This window comes from Anopheles ziemanni, chromosome 3, assembly GCF_943734765.1.
Source record: "Anopheles ziemanni chromosome 3, idAnoZiCoDA_A2_x.2, whole genome shotgun sequence".
NCBI lineage: Eukaryota > Metazoa > Arthropoda > Insecta > Diptera > Culicidae > Anopheles > Anopheles ziemanni.
The window spans coordinates 38,079,262-38,100,823 of record NC_080706.1 but is presented as its reverse complement, the minus strand read 5'-3'; the positions used below and the strand labels follow the sequence as shown (position 1 = coordinate 38,100,823).

The following is a 21,562-nucleotide window of genomic DNA, read 5'->3' as shown; positions in this document are numbered from 1 at the left end:
TCAATTAATTAATAAACTACATAACTGTAAACTTCTTCCACGCTACTTTGTTTAAAACAGTTTATGCGCTCACGTATAACACGTTTACCCAGTGACGGATTCACACTCATTTGTTATTTGTTATTTAAAAACAATAACATAATAATTTGTATAACAAAAATAACACACTCATTAGGGCTCTAAGCGGTAAAGTGAACGCGATCCCTGGAGGTAAAAGGAGGAACGGGGTATGCTTTCCGAAAAAAATCCATGTTATAAATTACTTTTATTCTACAATCAATAAGTTTACAAATTCCTCGAAGTTTGATTTTATCAATCTTGAGAATTGATATTCATTCAATAGTCAGAGTAGAGAAATTATATAATTTTACTTCGCCAATTAAAATCCGTATAAAATATTCGTTTAAACATGTACCTTGTTTTGCAAGGACTAACGATTTTTATTTAAAATGTTTTGCAGCTTTTTCAAATGTATGCAACATCTAACAGGACAAGTCAAAAGCGCATTGCTTGCATTGAAACTGCCTATGCTTGGTGTATTCAAAAATTCTGTTGGTTTTATGCAAATGCATGCTTATTTCCAACTGATACTCTTCAACTCTGATTATACACCGGACCATCCTTTCATTATTTCGTCATGGTTCTTGGCAATAATTTTTATAGGATGCAGTAAAATTATCCATTATTGACCGGTTACAATTTATTACTTGTCGCTCATTGAAGAAAACCGATGAAGTCTATAGAATTTGTGTTAAAGTATGAAGGGAACCCGTGAAGGTTCAGGACTCCTTGCGAGCTCGGGGCCCCCGCGACCGCTCAGTCCGCGCATCGTTAAATCCGCCACTGCGTATAGCAGTTTGGTCAATTTCGCCTCGAGTTGCTGGTTTGCGCAGGCGAAAACGCTCTCGAGCGCAAAGGGTTAATAAGTATTAAATCATAATGCAGTGCATAATATTCCAACAAGCAAAGAGGGTAGCAGAAAAAACTTCGGCAATTTAAAGCAGCTTGACTTATCTTAAACTTAAGTATTTCGGTGACGATGTTTTGCGGTCCAGATTTTGTCTACTAGCGCAAATGCTTAACGTTATTTAAACATGCAATCTCATGTTTCGCTTGAACTAGTGTTCGTACGATTTGTCAATTTTCCGACCGGCATTGCCGACTGACAAATGGCACACGAGAAAAGAGGAGAAAAATTGGTAAAATATCACGCCGGTTCACTTTCACCCGAAAACGGTACCCCCATACCGTGGGAGGCGGATTTGTGTGTCAGTGTAGCGGAAAAGCTTTGCTTTGCTTTCTATCGTGCACGAACTTCAGCGCATGACCCGCCGTCATGCAGGCTCCGGCTATGTCCGTTACGTGTGCGAAAAGAAAACAGCTCCGCACAATTCCCTTAAGCCTTATCCCGTGACCAAACTTTCAGTTTATAAGGTGCCTTTTCACCAACCCCCCTCCTGCGGTAACGTTTGTACGTAGCAGCTATCGGCAATTACTATCAACCCTATCACGGTCAAGCCGCCTGCGGTGTATTCCCTCTGCGGGGAGTAAAAGATTTTCCACCCCACCCCCCGGACAAAATGGAGCACGCAAAAACTCGACCGAAGATACCAGCATGAATCAGCATTAGGCCGAAAATAGGTGAACTTTGCATCGTGACCCGAAAGATGGATCGAAATGCCGGAGAGACGAGCGAATGATAAGCGGAATGGGAATGGGAGAGATATTTCGGTGAAATCCGGAACTTTTGCCCGGTTTTTCCGTTTTGTTTTTGCGCACCGCGCAGGAAATAGGTGGACCACCACTTACCCTAGTATCACCAGCTCGCCGTATCTCATTCGAGGCTTATCTGTGTCTGCATCACCCTCGGCTATTATCGGAGACTCTGTGCCGTCCGTTCTGAAAGGAAAGAAGAAGGTAAAATAGAAACAAACGTCAAAGATAGGAAAGAAAGTAAGCGATCAAATATTGTAATGTTTAGCATAAGAATTGAGGAACAAATCGACTTCTACAACGCTGCACCATTATGAAATGCGGCATGATGATTCGATTGCAAAAATACCATTTTCCAACCAGCAGAAAAAGATGCCTCTCGGTCACCTTTCGGAAAGGAAAAAAAGAGACTGTAGTCGGTTGAAAATGTAAAGCTTTTTGTAAGCCAACGGTCGGCGAATGGAAATGGCTTCTCACGCAACATCGCCACGGTCGCCGCAACGACACGTAGCGCGCAATGGCGGTTAATACACGCCTGTTCACGTTTTGGAGGCGGTTTTTTTTCCTTTTAACCCATGGCTCCCCATCGCAAAACGCCACACGAAGGGCCCAACGACTTTGGCCGCCCGGCGTCTGAACGGCTCCGGCGTGGCCTTCAAAAAACGTACCGACAAAAAAACCAAAGAAAGCGCTCTCGTTTGGAATGGAAAATAATAAATCTGAAGCACTACAAACGATGGAACGGACGGAAAAATAAAATACATGGATGACCCACCGGCTGCGTCAAACATCGCGAAAAAGAAGTTTGCGTGGAAAAAAACGAACCGAAAAGTAAAGTTAAACAAACTGTACTGCGCAAACGTAGGTTCAAATGTTGGCTGAAAATTTACCATAATGAGAATCATTGTGTGCAGCAATAAAAATTGTGCCATTCTTGCTTATTCTAATTGCACGATATTTTCTTAGGTTTTATTTGTTATTGTTTTTTCGTTTGCAAAATAAAAATAAACCATTTTTGGTTAACATAAAATGCAACAATTTATTTTCATAATCCCTCGACAAAATTAACCTCCGCGAGGGACAAGAAGATCAAGAATTCATCGTGACATCGTTAACTGCCTGACACAAGCGGCTCCCGCAAAGCTTCTATAAATCTCTTTCCTCTTGCCTTTCCCCTGTTCAACGCTAAGATCCTCAGAATAATCTAGAAACGCCCGACAGGGGAAGAGAGAGCATTTCTTTCAACCACGAAAAATAAATAATCCATCGAATCACGCTGCGTTCCAGATGTTCCACGAACCCGGTATCGAGCAGCATAAGACGGTAAAAGATCACCATCATCACCATCACATGCAGCGGCATCCAGCCGATAGCGATGAGCCGCCACTCACGAAGATTCAACTTCGTGCGGGGGCCAACATCGACCGAGAGCCGTAGGTAAATGGCTTCAGCAGCAGTCCCATATGTCGCGAAGAAATTGCCGAGAAATGGAACCTATTTATAGCAGAACAACTACTCTACAAGAGATATTTCACCAGCTCGCCACGTACACCTTCGGGTCCAACCACGGACGATATTTATTGACAGCCGAATGCAGGAGGGAACCACATCAGCTTCACGATGATATCTTCATATCGATAGTGGACCCATTTCAAGGAAAGGAAATAAAATACCAAACCCTCGGGAAAAACGGAGGCTTCAAATTGAGCGGTTGATTCGAGTTTTCCTTTTCATTCATTCCATCAGAATAAGAAAGTGATCCCGGATATGAGTCGATTTGTCGCATTTTCCATTCGAGTCTTTTGCGACGACGAAGACGTTCGACATAAATCTATCGACACTTCCGTACACCATCGATCCACTGCGAGCGACGCACGGTGGGATAAGGTAGAACAATCAAGAGGACATTACAAATTTTCGATGCTTTTATCACCGATTTTGATTGTTTTTAACCGAAAATGATTCAAAAACAAGAAAAAAGGTAATTTTTTCATGGAAAAACTAGATGGTACCACTGTAGCGTGAACAAGGCTTGGCACTCGAAGTGTATTCAATAGATGTAATGTATATGTAAGTGATGTACTGCAACAATTTAATGCGGTATTTTGAAAAGCTACAGCATAGGATTGCTTCGAAGCAATACTTTTAGATCCTACATTCTATCCGATAGATACCCACCACAGCCCTTGGTCATACAATACCCCATTCTGCGCGCGATAGTACATGTACCTAACAAGCAGTATCTTAAAAACTCGCAAATTCGGACAGCTTAACTTTTTCAGAAATTTCCCAGTTGTTTTTGAGATTCGTTTTTTATTCATAATAAAAGTTAGAAAACCTCCTGGAAACATGTTATTTCAATTCTAGTAGCTGTTCAAATGAAAAAGTTGTATTGACATTCTTAAAATATATTTTTTAACATGCCGAAAGTGAAAGGAAAGTTCGAACTCGTTCAAAATTGACTGAACAAAAAAAATGTTGACATTGGACAGCTAGAACATTGTGCAATGTATTGAATTTGTACAACGGTCTTTTCTTAGTTAACGATCTGGCTATCACTTAAGCTTGTTTCCATTAGTATACAAAAACTTTAATTTTTTTCCGAAACATTCGCCTCTTATCCCACCGTGCAAACGTCACTAGATAAGCGGATGGGAATGGACAAAAATAGGTAAAACTTATTTTAGTCATACTTTTTGTTTTTCTTAGCAGTGCCGCGGAACTTTTTCGGATGCTAAGGAAGAGAGAGTGCATCACAAAATAAGTTTTCCGAGAACGGCCAACCATCGGAACACAAAAATCCCATTTCCACTCTCTATTGCCACCGCTTTATGACGCGAATGTCATCCTAGACAGGCGCCACACTAGCCGAACCTCTCATAGCCTCAACTCCCAGTGGTTTTCAAGAACGCACGTGGAATCAACACTAGGATCCACACACACACACTATCGCCGGCGGCCACGCGCCGAAACCGAAACGACCGGAACATCTCACCAGAAAAAGTTCAATGACATCTGCGCCACCAGCAAGCAGAGGCAACAGAGAAACGACGCGGAAGACAATTCCGGACATTTCTCCTCCTCCAAACGGAAAAGAGGCCAAAGATCGCCAGAAGAAAGAAAACCTTTCAACTTTAAACCGACAAAAACGCGTCCATAGTGAGAGCCGGGTTCCACCATGTGGCGTCATTTGACCGGCACTAAAAGGTGGCCATAAACCATCCAAACAAATCACCCAAAATGTCCATTAGGGAAGCCGATTGATGGCGTATCGATGCAGCTTAGGTATGGGAGATTCGTTGGTTCGAAGAAAATATTTTATTAACAGATATGTTACAAAGTAACACTGGCCGACGACTTTTAAACTAGATTGGTATCCACGCGGTAGTGGAATCGAGAAGTAAACAATAGTGACAGGCAGTGACAGGCAGGGTTTATAGAGTAAGAGAGGTCAAAGGAACACTCCTTAACTGCTTAGCTTGGTTGGGCGAAATTTCGCCCGATCAAGATGCGCGCATGATGGCCCCGATGGGCATTTTGAAAATGAACCGGCCATCGCGATACGGAGAGTATAAATATAAGGCTACGAAGGGAAGCGGCCCTTTTTATTGGACTGTGAAGATAGCCCGAATAAATACCGCGTTTTTTAAAACGCTTGTAACACAAAAGAAGCGTTATTAATATTCGGTTGTGGGCATTTTTCACAAGATACCTTAAGCAGAATATCAAGTCCAAAACACGCGCTCTCTAATATCTTAACTCCGTATGAACCTTCCACCACGTGAGAGGTTGGGGCAACCTTGACACTCCAACCAACCGTAAGTAAGCCTGTCAACCGGTAATTATAAACCTTGTACAATTGCTGGCACGGTATTTTAGCTGGATGACTTCCTTATACCTCCGTGCCCGCTGCCTACTTTCCTGTGCCTTCGCTCCAAAACTTTGCGTGCCTTTTGCGTGCACCAGTTTTCCAGCACCAACCATCAATCTCAGTCACTTGTAGAAGAGCTTTACAACAATCCGATGCCGGTCGGACTGGAGACGAACATGCTGCAACAAACAAGCACAGTCGGCGAGTGGAACCGCCAGGCCATGCCCCATCAAATATTCACACGATCACAGGGGGCACAGTTCGCCGCGAAGGTTTAATCGATTACGATAATGCTATGCGCGGGCGCGCGTGTGTTCGAGAAGGAGATTGCCCTCCCCTGCCGCCTCTCACGTGCGCCCTTTGGGAAAGTGGTCCCTCAGCTGTCCCTTCCCATCATCCGCGCAATCGTTGGAGTAAGCCTGGGCAATCGATAATTACGAGTCACGAACGGAATAAGTTCCTTCCCCCTGCCAGCCACAACCACAAACTCCTGCCCCTCGGTTCTCCATTCCAACATCAACACACCCGGAGGCACGTTTCGGGGCGACCGACCTGAACCGGAGGAACAAGCAGCTGATGGCACGCTTCCACCGCGGCTGACGTCAGCTAATGCGGCAAACATCGCGTCCAGCTCGATGCTCAGATTAGAACCGATAGGAAAGCTCCACGGGGCAGAGGCTCGTAAATAATTTTTCGGATTTTACATCGATTACACCCCTGTAAGCGCATGAACCAAACCGCGAGGGTTTGTGCACCCGACACCGTTAGGGGCCAATGGCTAGACCGAGGTTAGACCGTGTCTTGAAGTATTGACCACTGCATTTCGATGCATCGGGCGGAATGAAATAGAAATGTAAGTACGTTGTTACGTGCAATTTCGGTAATTGCTTTTGAATAGCTCATGTCACGTAGCTTTACATTGAAGAGTTGATTTCTAAATTTTACCCGGATCCTTCTGAACACCAGACTTTAACTCTTCTAGCAAGTAATTATGCAATTGCTAACAAACATGATTATGCTTTTATGACGTATTGCCTAAGAAAGCCTTTCATATAACCTCAAAATAGCAAAAGCGTGCCTGAGATCCTATATAAATTTTGAAAACCCAAATAAAAAATATTCAATGTAGACTGGCTTTTCAAAAATTATAACATACAGCATAAAACAACCGATGAAGATTCACAACTACACGTATGAAGTGGACCAAGCATAAGTTAGCTTTAGGGGAGACATGACCAATGAAGCTCGTGAAATTTCAAACCTGGCTACGTTAAGTAAAATTTTAAATTTTAACTAAAAGTGTTTGTTTATTTCGCGTTTAGACAAGTTAAGTTGTGTTTCACATGAGTGAAATGAATGTTTGACAGTTGCTGTTAAGTGAAAGTTGCAATCGTTTAAAACGCCTTTAAGATATTTTATCAAAAAGTTGTGCAACTAAGTTCTACTCTTTTTAAAGGTTCTAGAAAAAAAATACTTCTATCTTTGCATGTTAACGATGGGAATCAAACGCGAATAGAAATCAAAGACTAAATGAAATGGATTATAAACGAAATCAACCAGCAAATAAACTACTCTGATTGTATTAACCATCAATTAAACGAAGCTTCTTTTTACCCTGTAGCTTCCCGTTTGATGTTATTACTAAAGCATGACCATAACTAAATTACACCAAGGAAAGCGTGCTACTGTGGCGCCTCAGCCGGAAACTAATATTTTTAGTAGTATTAGTAAATAGTAACAATGAAGTTGTGAAAGTTTCAGACCTGTACTATTGTTTTTTGCTAAATGCCGTATAATGGAAATTACACACAACGAACTTAAATTCTTTTACACATTTATGACACTTTCTCCTACAGTGATTCCAGCTTCAGCGGCTATAACTACTCGTAAAGTTCAAATAAGGAACAAAACAATAAGGTAATGATAAGAACCGGACTGTCGACAATCTTGCTTGAAAATTGGCCCATTGTAACTCAACCTACTTAAGATGAATTGATGTAGTTCATCGCAGCAACAAACGTACAAGCCGCGACGAGATAAGCCGCCTTCCCGCCTCATTAGCAGTAGCAGCAGTGCAACCATTATCGAGCGATTAAAATTAAGAGTTGTCTCTCAGGCGGCTCAAGTTAGACTACCAGGACACCAGGAACCGAGACATGAACCCAGGGAAGTACCGTAGGGGAAACCCCTATCTCGTTGACTTTTTTGTCGGTTTTATATTTTTCTATGTCAAATCAGTATGATTTCGAAAACCTTCAAAATGGTTTTCAATGTCAATCGAGTAGACATCGCTTGTGTGATATAAATTATTTGAATTATTTAAGTGGACTCAAGTTAAATAATTTTGTTTGTATCGTATACAGCATTTCTAAACCTCAAATTGCTTATTCACCAATCTCTAAGGGAATCGTTACTAAAATTAAGAAAAACCCACTTTGATACATCACTCGATCGACCCGGTGCGCTTATTTGCGTCGAGAGCTTATTTAAGTCGTCGTCTAGGAACGAGTTCAACCATGGGTACTGCTCATCAATTTACCAAGGCGACAACAAACTTACTACGCATTGCAATCGGAGTGACACTTTAGCACTACTGCTCCTCCTGATAAGCTCCAGCGCGCGGGACAGAGCAACAGATTGACAGACGACAAAGGCACGGACAGAGCGTAGGTCTTCCAATTGTGGCTTCCCCTGGCGGAAGGTGGAAGGGGAGCGCATGCACACACTCGTGGTATTTGCTCTATACTCCACTTCAACCATATGGCAAACCCAAAAAAAGGCCCTTTTTCGCCCGTTTGACACACACTGTTACGTCAGACACTCTCCTTAGTACCTGGCGTGTTTTGTTGGGCGCGACGATAGTGAAATTACACCCGGAAGTACTTACGCAAAAAGCTAGCGATACACGCTCGAGTGCGACAGTATTACGATGAGCGATGATAACGGAAGTTTACATCCACGACCACTTCCACGTGCCCGGTGCTTCAACAGGCTCCTCTCTTCGAGAGGGTGCCACAGCAAGCAGCAAGTGCATCCATTTCGCCAACACTCGACGCAGACGGCAGACGTCCGGACAGCGGTGGTTTCGTCGATGGAAACTATGGCGTCCACCAAGTATGTTCTGTCTACTACTACTCCCTTTCGAGCCTGGTGACAACGAACCGTGTGTGTACGTGTGTGCGCACACCGTTTTTCTTTGTTCCATAATTATCCGTGGCCGGCAGACGACAAACGATGCGCCGGTGCATTGCGTTTGCACTGCCATTTTGTTGGATGCACGTTAGTTTGTCTGAATCTGTATCCCCCCGCATTGTCTCGTGTGCTACCTCCGGAAGGGAGCCCACTGTGGGGCAACTACAACAGACAATGGACTTAAGCAGTGAGCACACGCATTTTTACAGATCTTTGTTTTATGTAGAAGATAAAGGGTCGAACAATGTTAAAGAGTGAAATATGTTCAAAGTATTTAATAAGTGTCACGCACATTTTCCTCATATTCCATCCGGTTATCAGAAACAGCAGCACCTAATTGAAATCTTTTGTTTGATTTGAAATAATTTTGTTTGATTCGCTGCAACCGTGGTACTATACTCTTCATATTATTTCTTATGTGTTGGGATTAGCTGCGATATGAGAAGGCGAGCTTATTATGGTTCAATTATCTAGTTCCTTCTCTTCATTCTTTTTCTTGGATAAGAAACTGGTATTCGCAGGCCCAAAGTAGTACAGTTACCCTCATAACCTAGTTTGTATCAATAAAACAACAAAATTTAAATCTGCAGGCTCTCTATGTTTACACGCCAAAGAAGATTTAAATTTAGCTGTTCTCTTTTGCTCAATTAGGCACGCTCTAGTCAATGTTGATTAAAACTGTTATAGAGTAACGTAATTAAGATAGTCAAACAAAGGTGTGGTCCAAACTCTAGAATGTTACTGATTTCGCGAAACAGTATCAATATAGTACAATTAATCGTTCTCATTATAATATGAACCGCTGATCAAAAGCAATTCATACAAAGGATGATAACACGCACCAGCAGTGAGTCACTTTTGGCTATGACATGCAAAATCCAAGCAATTTTCAATATCATCCAAATCTTGCTTCATCAGTATTCAAAACAATGTAATCGACGGAAAACAATTCTAGTGAAATACGTATGCCAAAAACATACAATCAACTGGTGTAAGATTGCTTACCCCCATGTAAAACAAAGCTTAACCGTCAAGTAACAGCTGGTCCCTTTTGAGTCTTCCATTCTTCAGAACAAGTGCTCAACAACCGAGCCGGTTTGATGTAATCATGCGGAGAACAGCCATTCAACAGCATTGTTTTTTTAGATAAATGGCTCAGAAACATATCCAGAACATGTGGTTTGGTTTAAAGAAAGATGCCATATTGAATAAACTTTGTGGGTTAAACATATTTCAAAAAAGCTGATCTACCAAGCTTCCTATTAGTTATATAAGCATGTATGACTTCAAATAAATACCGAGCGTAAAATCTTGAGAAATTGATGTCGATCATCAAGTATTCGACCAGGAAGTAATTTCTCTCTCTGTCGAAATTGCTTTTATTGGGACAACATACTTTTATTGGTACATATTTTCCTGTTTTTAAACTTTATGACCCAAGAAATTGACCCACATACGTTGTCCCCTGTAGCATAATATGCTCAGATATTGTGGCGCGATCCGGTACACATCGAAAAAAACCACCGGAATACAACAACACCACGCTGCTCCAACCGTCCGCCATGATGACAGCAGCGGACCAAAGTCATGGACGAAAGACTCTCGCTCCCTCGACTGGCTGTGTCGATCATTCAATTTCTCTCGATTTTGTAAAACGCGAACGCGCACCAAACCTAAAACATAGTTGCGCGAGCGCGAGAGACGTTTTGATCGGCGCTAGAACCGCGCTAGAGTTTAATGACCGCTGCTCGACGGAGCAACTGTTCCGTCCGCTTGAAACTGCTGCCAACTGGACCCCCACACGGAGCGGGCAATGGCTTCGTCGTCGTAAATCCAACGCAAGTAAACGTTCCGAATCGAATGGCCCCCGCGAACTCATCGTGAGGGCAACCTTCAAAACCGAATGTAATAAAAGTGCACGTAGCAAACTTGTTAATAAAATGAACCTGGCAAATTATGAACCAGATAGGCTTAATTCAAATGTAATAAAATCAAAGACAAGCTGTCAGAGTCGTGTCCCAATAACCTGAATCTTGCAGACCATTTGCACAAAATCTCTTTCATTTAGTCGTATTTATCTGCAGTCGTGTAGTTCTTCATATATTTGCGAATTTGAATAATAATCGTAGATATTACTATTTGAATAAATTGCGTAATGATTGCTTCATTACAGTACCATTAATGTATGAAAATGTGAAAAATTAATTGAAACTATTTGATAGCCTAACTCACAAAGTGAATCAAACTAATCATTTATACAATATTTAACGCTTGATCCTCTTATATTGGAGTCTAAATAGCTTTATAAGCGCAACAAAACGTATTAATCGAAAACATTTCACAAAGTATTTAAGAAAAATTGCTACAGATTTTAATAAAAGGCTAAAAGAGCATTCATATGTTTTACAACAACGATTGTTAAAAAAATTGGGTAAGAAATAATTCAGTTCTCTTTTTATGAAAATTTAAAATACGTTTTTATGCTACATTTCATATTTTACCTTAGCTAATATCGAAACCCACTGAATTACAGCACACTTCATTCTATTTTGCCACCTCTAAACGAAACATGGCATAAACTTCTTTACCTGATGCAAGATCCTTTATTTTTGTCTGCTATCCATACCGAGTGTAACCTTTATTTTCAATACCGTGACCTACTACGTGATCTACTTTTATCTTATCTAAGCTACAAACGTATTATCGACCCTTTCAGTGTTGAGATAACCTTATAGTTTGTTGACATACTTTCTAAACGATGCATCATAGTTCCAAGATCCTTTAATCCTGAAAAGTCCTCTAACTTATGGACAACCGGTTAATGGAATCATGAACCGATAAAATTGTGCCTTCTTTTCAAATATTCATAACAATTTCATTCCAACTATTCTTAAGCATTGTCCACCGTCAACCAACATGCTGACCGTCGCTAACTGCTGGATTACGGATCGATATCTCTTCCAGTGGCCTCCAACGGAACAATCCGTTCAATAAACCGACCGAACGAAACGGGCCTCAAACTCACTCGGAGTGTTCGTATATGACCATGGCGATTTCATCGATCGGCCCGACATTGCCGGCATCCGATGGCGGACTTCCTCCTCCTCCTCCTGCTTGATTAAGGCATGGCGTTCCACCATCACTCTACTGGCCTCGTTTTCCGCTGACAGTCCACAAAAATGGGACATTTTCCGTCGTTGGCAGGAATATGACGACGGGCAGCTGCTACCGCGAAGCCACATCATTGTGACCTCACCACCAGACGGCTACTTTTGCATGATGCAGTAAGACAAAAATCGAATGCCACGAAAAACACCTTGGACAACGTGTGCGTTCCTGGTCACGGTGTTACTCACGCTGCCGGCACCGGTGGGTTCATATCATTTTTATGTAATGCAAAATAATACGCTCGTTCGCTCTCGCCAGATGACATATTTACGCCACGCATGAGAGAACTTCGCCAGCGTTCGAGCAACGCAGCTTGAGGAAAAGGTGTAGAAGCCCACATCAGAACGAACAGCTGCTATTTGGGGTTTTTTCCATGCGGTTTGTCTTCCCGCGGGTCCAGGCAACACATCCGGCGTCAGCAATGTTGGGCAGTTGAATGGCCTCCCGGAACGGTATGCTACGAAAGGGGGGAGCTAGAGCTCTGCTGCCCGGTGATGACAAAAAAAAGTGGTCAAAAAAGCCGTCTGGTGCGCGCGAAAAAAAATTCATATGGAAATTGCCCATCGGTACAGCTTGCGTACATGAGCCAAACATTAAAGGAAAAATGGTGACAACCGCAGCTGATACTGCAGTACCAGCAGAACAGCCAGTCGCGGGTTCTGCAGTACTCGATTGTGAGCATGTGCCAACGGCGGAAACAAGCTCCATACACTGTCGGCAAAGGCAACAGCAAAGCAATCCAGAGCAGTTCCAGGAACGAAGAAAAGCTGATAAATGTTGTATTGGGGAACGCCGCCATGGCCCATGAAGATTCTCTTTAGTTTTTTGCAATTTTAGTCGAACTTAGTTATCACGCTTGGCTGGCTACGTTAATATTTAACAGCCGGTTATTTATGGCCCGAGCACTGCCTTAACGAATAAGTTAATTTAATATATGCATTCTGGAACAAAAGTATTTTAAGCATGAAAAGTAGATTTTTGAAATAAATAATACATCACAATTGCAATAGCAAAAGGGCTCATAACTAAATATGTACACAGAAAATAAGCAGTGTATAGAGCAACATGGATGGAACAAGTGACGAAATTCATTTTAAAATGCCTAGTACCGTATTTTAATGAATATAATATCAACTTAATACAAAACCGCTTCAATACTTTTGAGTGATTTTGATCAAAACAATCTTTTCGTCTCAACTTTTCATTGTTATGAATGTGTTTATGCAAAAGCTAATTTTGTAGAATTAACTTTATTTGGAAGGAAAGGTTTCATCTCTGTTGTTTAAAGTGAAATGTTAGAATCTTCTGCTACTATTTAGTTATTCTTAGTTATTTTAGGATGTTTCCAACGCTTTCGTACCTCGATTGCGCCAAACCAGGTAACAAATTAAATTTTCCACTACATAAATAAGAATTTAAATTTTTAATTTGTAATAAAAGATTCGTCTCAAACTGATGTTAACATAGAAATTGGTCTCTCGTAAAAACTACAGTGTTTTTATTGTTCAAATACAATAATCAACAAACCTACATTTTCAGAATTATACTTTTCTACTGCCCAAGAAATAAAAACATTTGAAAAATAAATTAATGAAAATGTAGCAAACAAGATTAGTTTTATCGAAATCGCCATCGAATGCACATCAAAACCCTTTATCATATACAGCACCGGCAGCGGATTCTCATTACTGACACATACAGCGCGCCCCCACCCACCGCCATTGCATCATAACCCGCCGGTATCGTCTTACGTTTGGCCGAAGTTGGCAACGTTTGCGCCGATCGCCGTTAAAATTAATTACCACTTTATGATCGAAAATAATAAAAGCAACCGCAGTAAAGTTTAACGAACGAACAAACGATGTGCCACCGTCTGCTTACCTCAGCGCGTGAACCGACCCAAAGGCAACCTCAATCCGACCACCCGCAACACCCCACCCCCTCCCGATAAACCCGGTTATTATCATGAACGATGGAGCTGCTGATGCTGATGTCATTGAGGATAAAATACGCAGATCGTGCTGCTGATGAAGGCTCCTAGTCGCCTGTCTAGCTTTGCTTCTTTGTCATGTGCAATCATGTTGGGCGGAAGAATGGAAGAATATGGTGCGCCTCACATGTACGTGTGCTCCCGCTGGGTGGTATCACTCAACGGACCGGATGCTGAAAAGGATTCGTGTGCCCTCACCACCCCCCGAAGGCCAAGGGCTTTTGCCCATCCCACAACAAGCTACTCACATTTGTATGTTTCACGCCCATTTGTAGGCTTTTTTTCCGGGGTTTCAGGCGGGTGGCGTATGATGCAATCGGTGCTACCAGCTGTTGGCAAGCATAAGAGGCGGAGTGTCGCATTGGCTTCCTATGAAACACACCTGTTTATGTGTGGCACTAACCTACACACTTACCCTGCAGAGAGGGCACTCTGGGCTGTATCCCTGACCTGGTTCGTTTGCGTGTGTTTCCGTTATATTCTTTCGCTAGCCACACACATTAAGACCTGAGTCATTCCGGCCAGATGGAGTCATGGTACGGCCACGTCCGGTTCGGCGCGTGACGGTAATGCCGTGAACAGCACGCAAATCTTCAATCGCTACACTTAATCGCAGCCGTCAATCACCGCCCGAAGGGAAATTCAGTGTCAGGGCAAATCGTCATTCCTACCTTCCTTTTACGCTAGTGATAAGAAGCTGCAGCCGATAGGTCTTAATCTACGATTCGCGACTGCCCTTGTGCATGAAGTGGAAAGAACGAAGATATGACTGCATTTCATGAACGAGGCCACTTTGGTTAGAATACATTTACATTAACCCCGGGGGCTGAAGGGTAAACCGACCGATGCAGAAAATAATTATTTGAAAGCATATTATTCGGATCTAAACTTCAAGGCAGCATTTGTGGAGAACCTCCCCCCATCATGCTAGAACACCTCACATGGATTGCCCTTGACAAAGAGTGGCAACGACACGACACACTGACTCACACTTGATTCTAAACCCCATCGGAACACGTTACGATGCATTCGCGACCTGCAGCACGGCGATGCACGGCATCCGTATTCATTCCGGGAGGGACATGCAATATTCATAAACCATCTAATGCTCGCTGCTGTACCCCGAAACGGTTCGCCGGCAAAGGCACGTTTACGGTCACGCCATAAATAGACCGCCGCAGCACCCGCAGGGCCATAACGAGTGACCATAGTTCCAGCGAAGAGCACCATCGTCGTCATGTGGTGTGGTGCCAATCTGGGAAGAGCCGGAGTGTTTTGCAATGCAGAAGAAAACATACGACCTGCACTGTGTAAGAATATTCGATAAGAACAACGTGATCGGAATCGACTGCCACGCTCGGAAGTGGATCGTAGATGAAGCTTGCTTTATGTTCTTCTGAGCCAGGGGCCGGCAAAGCCGGGCCCGCGGGCCAAATCCGGCCCATCAGCTAATGTTATCCGGCCCGTAAGAAAAATCTAGCGCAACATACAAAATCAAACATTCAATTCTTATCGAATTTGTTCACGATGCCTCACTTGCCTAGACCTAAAAATTTAAGTTAACACGTTAAGCGCTACGTGTTCTTCCCCGTAAGCCGGCGTCGGTCTGCTCGGGCCGACAGAGCCCGTTGGGTAGGCCGGCGTTTCTACGAATCGCTGGCAGAACGGGAAGTAGTACAATTTGCGCGTAGCACTTAACGTGTTAACACTGTTTGTTGCGATTATAAGTTGCCTACATCCTGGCATTTAGGAATGCAACAAAAAAAAGGATTAACTAAATAGGAATCAGGAACTAAGTCAAATGAATTGTTAGATGATCCAAATGAACTATTTGAACAGATGAATAAAAAAAGTAGCAAACTGAAGCTCGAGGTATAAGGATTCCTTCAATCGCATGAAGACCATCCGACATTTTCTACACTGTTGAAGGTGATGTTCAATACCATGTAGTTTCCTCCTACAATTTGACTTTTTAGATCGTCGATTTCGAAATTTCCCGCTCGCGTGAATCTCGTTCATAATCCAGCGATAAAATAACAATTTTACTGGCTACAATTGTCGACACCACTACATAATAAGATATGGTTCACAATATTCAAAACATCCATAGGCTGTTTTTCAGGTATGATATAAAAAATGTACTTAAAATACAGTGAGCGACAAGTTTGATGCTAAAAAAATACAACTTCCAATAACAATCAAAATTAACGGTAAGGATTAAAATTTCGAAATGTTTTATCTAATACTTATGTTACATTCAAGATAAAAAAATTATACATTCGAAAAAGGTCTATCACTTTCAAAAGAACAACACATCGTTTCATACTCTTTTACATTGTTTGCCCTATTTCAGAAAACGTGTGCCGACCCCTGTTCTAAAGCCGTAGAAAGAATTGATTTCCTCTTCGCATTATCACAGATAAGTGGCTTGAATACATATGAAAATAAAGTTAAAAAATTAGTTCAACACAGTAAAAAAACTACTGAAGTACAAAACACAGCTGTACAAGTCACTCCAATGCGGACCGTCGCATGTTTCGTACCGACACAATTGGTGATTGTGTCCTTAGCGACGACTGATAGCAGGATGGTTCACGTAAGTGGTGTTGTAAATGTTGTGCAATAAAATCAAACATTCGTAGAAAGGGCGCGCTGTATCTCTCCTCATTGCCATTATTTATGACACAATAAATCTATTCCTTTCGGTGATTAAATAGCATTCCGAAGGAAACATGCAAAAGATGCGATTCAAAGAATGGACACATTTCTGTGCCCAACCCTGCCTTGTTAGCAATTAATGTACTAAACGAGCGAGTTTAATGAAAATATCATGAACATATTGCACACACACACACACACACACATGTTTGGCAACTAGTGCGGTAAAAAATGCAACAAGATCAGATTTAACAACTTTAATTAACCGTTACGACCAGTCTTCTATTAGCAACCTACACGCGCGCAAAATAGTTTTGTGCGTAATTTACCAAGCTTTCATAACTAATTACTCCTACGCTCGTTTGCTTGTTTGTCGGTTATTGCTTGCACGCTCCCCGCCCGGTTCACCCGCTCCCTTGCGTGAATCCCTCTACCCCAACGAAACGTTCAGCATGCCGCCAAGTGCGTACTCGTGGCACATTTCTTCAGCGTGCGTCCCACCAAGGCGTGAGGCAAACAAACAATCATAAACCGCGGGAGGATCCGCCATCGTACACTTCCGAACGGAAACGGCAATGGGGTGGAAAATTTGCGGCTTCCGAAAAAGGAAGAAGGGGAAAAACGGAACGGGCTGGATTGTCATGCCGAGTAGTAATCGCCCATCGACCGCGAGGGACCAAGGTTGGGGAATTATCCTGAACCTGCCCGAAAAGCGTTTGGCGGCAACAGGAGGTTGGGGGCGCTGATGGCTTGGAGGAAAAGATCAACAAAATAAACGAGCGCCAATTGATTTGTAATTGCTGCAGCGCGCTGCTGCTTTGCTGTTCTAAAAATGGACGGTCTTTAGAGCCGCCTTTTGTGTGCGGGAGCACGTTCTGGAGAAGTTAGTAAGCCGCACACTTGGGGTAGCTCTGACATTTACCGTCCCGATGATGACGACGAAGCTGACCCTCCCTAATCAAGGTGAAAGAAAAACATTGCAGTAGAAAGTACAGCGATGAAAAAGGTGTAACTTATCCAAATGATGACAAAAATAAAAGCATCGAAACTCTTTCCTAAGCACTTGATTCGGTTCAGCTTAGGCCAGCTTTTCAGTAGATTCGATTTTGACGTGACAACTGACGCGTTTCCGTGCGGTAATAAATTAGAAAATTCGTTAATGCTTGCTTGCTGCTGATTGTTTGTTATCAAATTCTCGTTTTAGATTGTTTTCATTCCGTCGTTTATGTTGATTTCAACCCCTTGTTGCACTTGCACCAACCGTTTAAGTATCAAACACGAAGTCTTATCAAAATCCGAACTCGAAATCCCGGTCATGATTGATTGATCAACATCCTCCAGCTTTGAAATTGTACGTTATTCACATTCAATGAGCCAAAGGACCCACTTTCCAAGCACGGTTTCGAAAACTTTTTAACAAAACGGTGAACAGTAACTGATTGAAAAAAAGTCATCTCTCAAAGTGACTCTACAGCGCAATGGCATCATCTCGTCCAGCTCAGTTGGCACCAATGGTGCATCCATTGGGACAGGTTCCCGGCACCTCCCTATTGATTATGCTCGATCGAGCAGAACTTTTTCCCCCCCGGGGGCTCTCAATAATTACGGGCAACTTTTTGTTCAGCACTTTCTGGGTCGAAACATAAATAAAAACTATATGCTATACACGCTGTTAAAAAAATAAAATACACATACAAATAGAAAGTGCTACGGTAAATCATAAGTTTGAAAATGTCAACTGTATTGCTTATGTTCAGCAAACAAATCAATTGGCAAAGGTAAAACAAAGTTGTAATAAGGAGACAATAGGAGGTGTGTGGCTACTTTATATACCAGATACTTTAAAAGCTTCACCGTGATTCTCGTAAATGTCAGTTCACAAAATTGCGCTGTGTTCCTACGTTGTGGCATAGGAGAAGCAAGAAGGTAGGAATGGCTTTTATCGACCGTTATCGAAGGTTGAGAGCATAAAATTCCTGTATACTTTTTTTGCTGAATGTTTTTTGTGTTGAAACCTATAAAAAGTTCAAAGTAGGCCATTTGTCGAAACATTCACGGCAAACTTCTTACTCAGTCATTTCTAACACGCTCTTTTACAGTGTAAAATACTGTTTTTATTATGTTTGTTCCATAAAACCTGATAACCTGATGCATACAATATGTTAAGCACGAAAACAAATTATGCTTGTAACATTTGTACTCGAAATTACATTTATTTTTGCACTTCAACATGCGACTATTTATTCCCCCATTTTCAATGAAATGCACATGTTTTCTAAGGCAATAGTAAACAAATAAAAAATGACGCACGCTGCAAACCATTCAACTGTAGCTTGAATAAATAAAGTAAGAAGGCTCGCGATTGTAGAATAAATAAGTACGACACGCTTCGCCTCATGGCTATCATTACACGTGAAAACACAATCGTACATGCAAAGTATTCCTTTTAACTAAACTAGATTTTTGCTTCTAATCGATAAATGATAATTGCACACAACAAGAGACCTGCTGAAGGCTATTTCGTAACAACCGTTTTCTGGAATATAATTACACAATCTCTGTCACAATGGAGCAACTTGTGTGAAACCAGTTTCTATTGGAAAATAAAAGATTATTTCATATCATCAGCAATGCAATTATTTATCTTCAAAAGTATATAGGCTTAAAAGCAAAAAGCTTAAAAAATAATTTAATACAATTGGGACCTTTTTGCTATTCTTTAGTCATTGTGTGCCAACAAAATTGAACTTTTTCCATTCATTAATAAAACTAAAGGCGACAAAATAGCAGTATTTGGTGTGTAGCATGTGTTTTAACAACTCGAGGTACTAGGAATATGAATATAACGTGAAATCAACTTTGTTTGGCTTTTTAAAATCGAAATATGACCTTCTTCGAATTATTTAATTTCATCAAAGAAACCATACCTCACAGGAACCATCTCTACATGGTATAAAAATTCCACAAATCCCAACTCTACCCTGACCTTAAAGGAACTGAATTCCATTTCGGTGTTTAGCTTTCGTGCCCATTTCCAAAAGAAGAATGACGATGAAAACGGACAAAACGAATAAAGCAACGAACCAGCAACCTGCGTGCTGCGTTGGGCAAGGACACGAAAAGGATCAATGAAGGCATTCAATCCCGTAGAGCACGGCGAAGGGGCGTAGGTGACAGCCTGGAGGGGACACACAAAACCCATGTATCGAATTTCGTGGCCCATCCTCTGCCGAAACACGAAACCGGCACTATTAGCGAAAGGCACCACCTTCTCGCATACGACGCACAAAACTGTGGCAAAAATAGTTCCTCAAGACAACCTCCATTTCGTTTTCCGAAAAGGTGGCACTGTAACGGGCAGGTAAGAAACGAAAAAAAAACCAATGAAACAGCGCTATGGAAATAATCCAACTTACCGTTTAACCATGCTTTCGACGACGTTCGTTCCGTTGGTCTCCGTAGTGTCGCTGTTTGCCTCGATCGAGCCTATTGTGTACGAGATACAGTTGGATCCGCACTCACCGAAGGGTGGCGCGCGCGGAATCGCACTGGTGGAAGGGACGAAGGCAATCGATGCGAAGGTAGAGAAAACGAAACACCCCACGGGGCCTGGGGAGGGTGTTGGTAAAAATCCTCTACAAAAAGCACTATTTTCCACCGGATGGCGGGCTGAAGAAACGGATCGCTATCTTCGCAAGCAAACTTCGAAAGCACAGCCGCCGATTGCAGACACAACTTTTTACAAACTAAGCCCTTTTTCTCGACACTTCACCAAACACTTGAACACACTTTATCACACAAAGCAGGCTGCGAACAGGAGTCTCGGGCGAAACTAATGCACTAACGGCTTAACCCTGCTTTTCCTGCTTGTACACCTGCACCAAATCAAAACAAATCAAATCGGGACCGTGGCGACGCAACGTAAACTGCGAGATATATTTTGGTTTCTTCAGCTTTTCCTTTTTTTTCTATCAAACTTCAAGGAAGATTCTTCCCGTTTGCGATGCTTCACTAATACACACGCCTTCTGCGCATTGCATCGAACCGCTCTCACAACGCATATGGAAACATCAACGCACACACACACAACGCACACTCTCGCTGCTTGGAGAACACAACATAAAAAAGGATACCGATTTCAACTGGGATTACTCTTGCCCTGCTCGAAAACACTTCGTATCCTGGATGTGAGAGGAAAGAAGAAAAAATAAACAAACAAACATTGATATAGCCGTCCACACAGAGTCAGAGCAAGCAAAAGACGATAAACAGAGCTGGTGGAAAACACTTGCTGCACCGACGAATGGGAGATGAGGCGAAAGGAAATGCACTTTTCCGCACACAAAAATAGCATGGCCACCTTTCGCACCGAAAGCAGTGAGCTTATCGCTGTGCGGACAAAGAAAAAGTGCTGCCCGAGAGAAGGTAGGAGAAAACCCCCGTCGAAGAGTACGGTTGCGGACCAGCAAAGAAAAGGAAAACAAAGATGGCACAGTAATGCAGAATAATGCAAAATCAGAAGACATGAATGGGTTGGGGGTGTCGAGGGAAGTTTTATGATTTAATATGCTCCAGGTAAGAAATAAAACGGTACGCACACACTTCCACCAACCATGTTCGTCCGATTTTGGTTCCTTTCACTTCGCTTTCCCAGGTTACGTTTTTTTTGCATTGTCTGCTCGACCCTACCACCACGACGCTCGTTCTCTTGCACTGTAAGAATGCATCGAAATTGAAAAGTGCATCCACGCTCTTGTGTGGGGAAAATGTTGATCGATTTTGTTATGCCGACTGTATGTCTCTGCTGTTATTTGCAAGTTCCTTGAAAAAAAACGCAAGCGTTCTTTGTGCTTATATGATTGCACGTCGTTAAGATGAAAGAATCAACACTAAAACCCTAGCAAAACAATAGTCTCGCACAACAACGCGGCACGAAATGCGTTGTCACCAACACACACACACACGCACGG

The 21,562-nt window shown here is 42.3% G+C and overlaps 1 protein-coding gene across 1 annotated transcript in view; it reads right to left on the bottom strand.

Moving 5' to 3' along the window:
- The window catches only part of LOC131287355 (protein pellino), a 46,847-nt gene extending 26,512 nt beyond the window's left edge, over positions 1 to 20,335 (bottom strand). Inside the window, exons 1-2 of the mRNA XM_058316397.1 lie at positions 20,009 to 20,335; positions 1,810 to 1,899 (exon numbers count right to left, since the gene is read on the bottom strand). Of these exons, the coding sequence (XP_058172380.1) occupies positions 1,810 to 1,899; positions 20,009 to 20,019 (101 nt within the window). The 5' untranslated portion in view covers positions 20,020 to 20,335. The remainder of the gene's footprint in view (positions 1 to 1,809; positions 1,900 to 20,008) is intronic.
- Between the last annotated feature and the right edge of the window lie 1,227 nt (positions 20,336 to 21,562).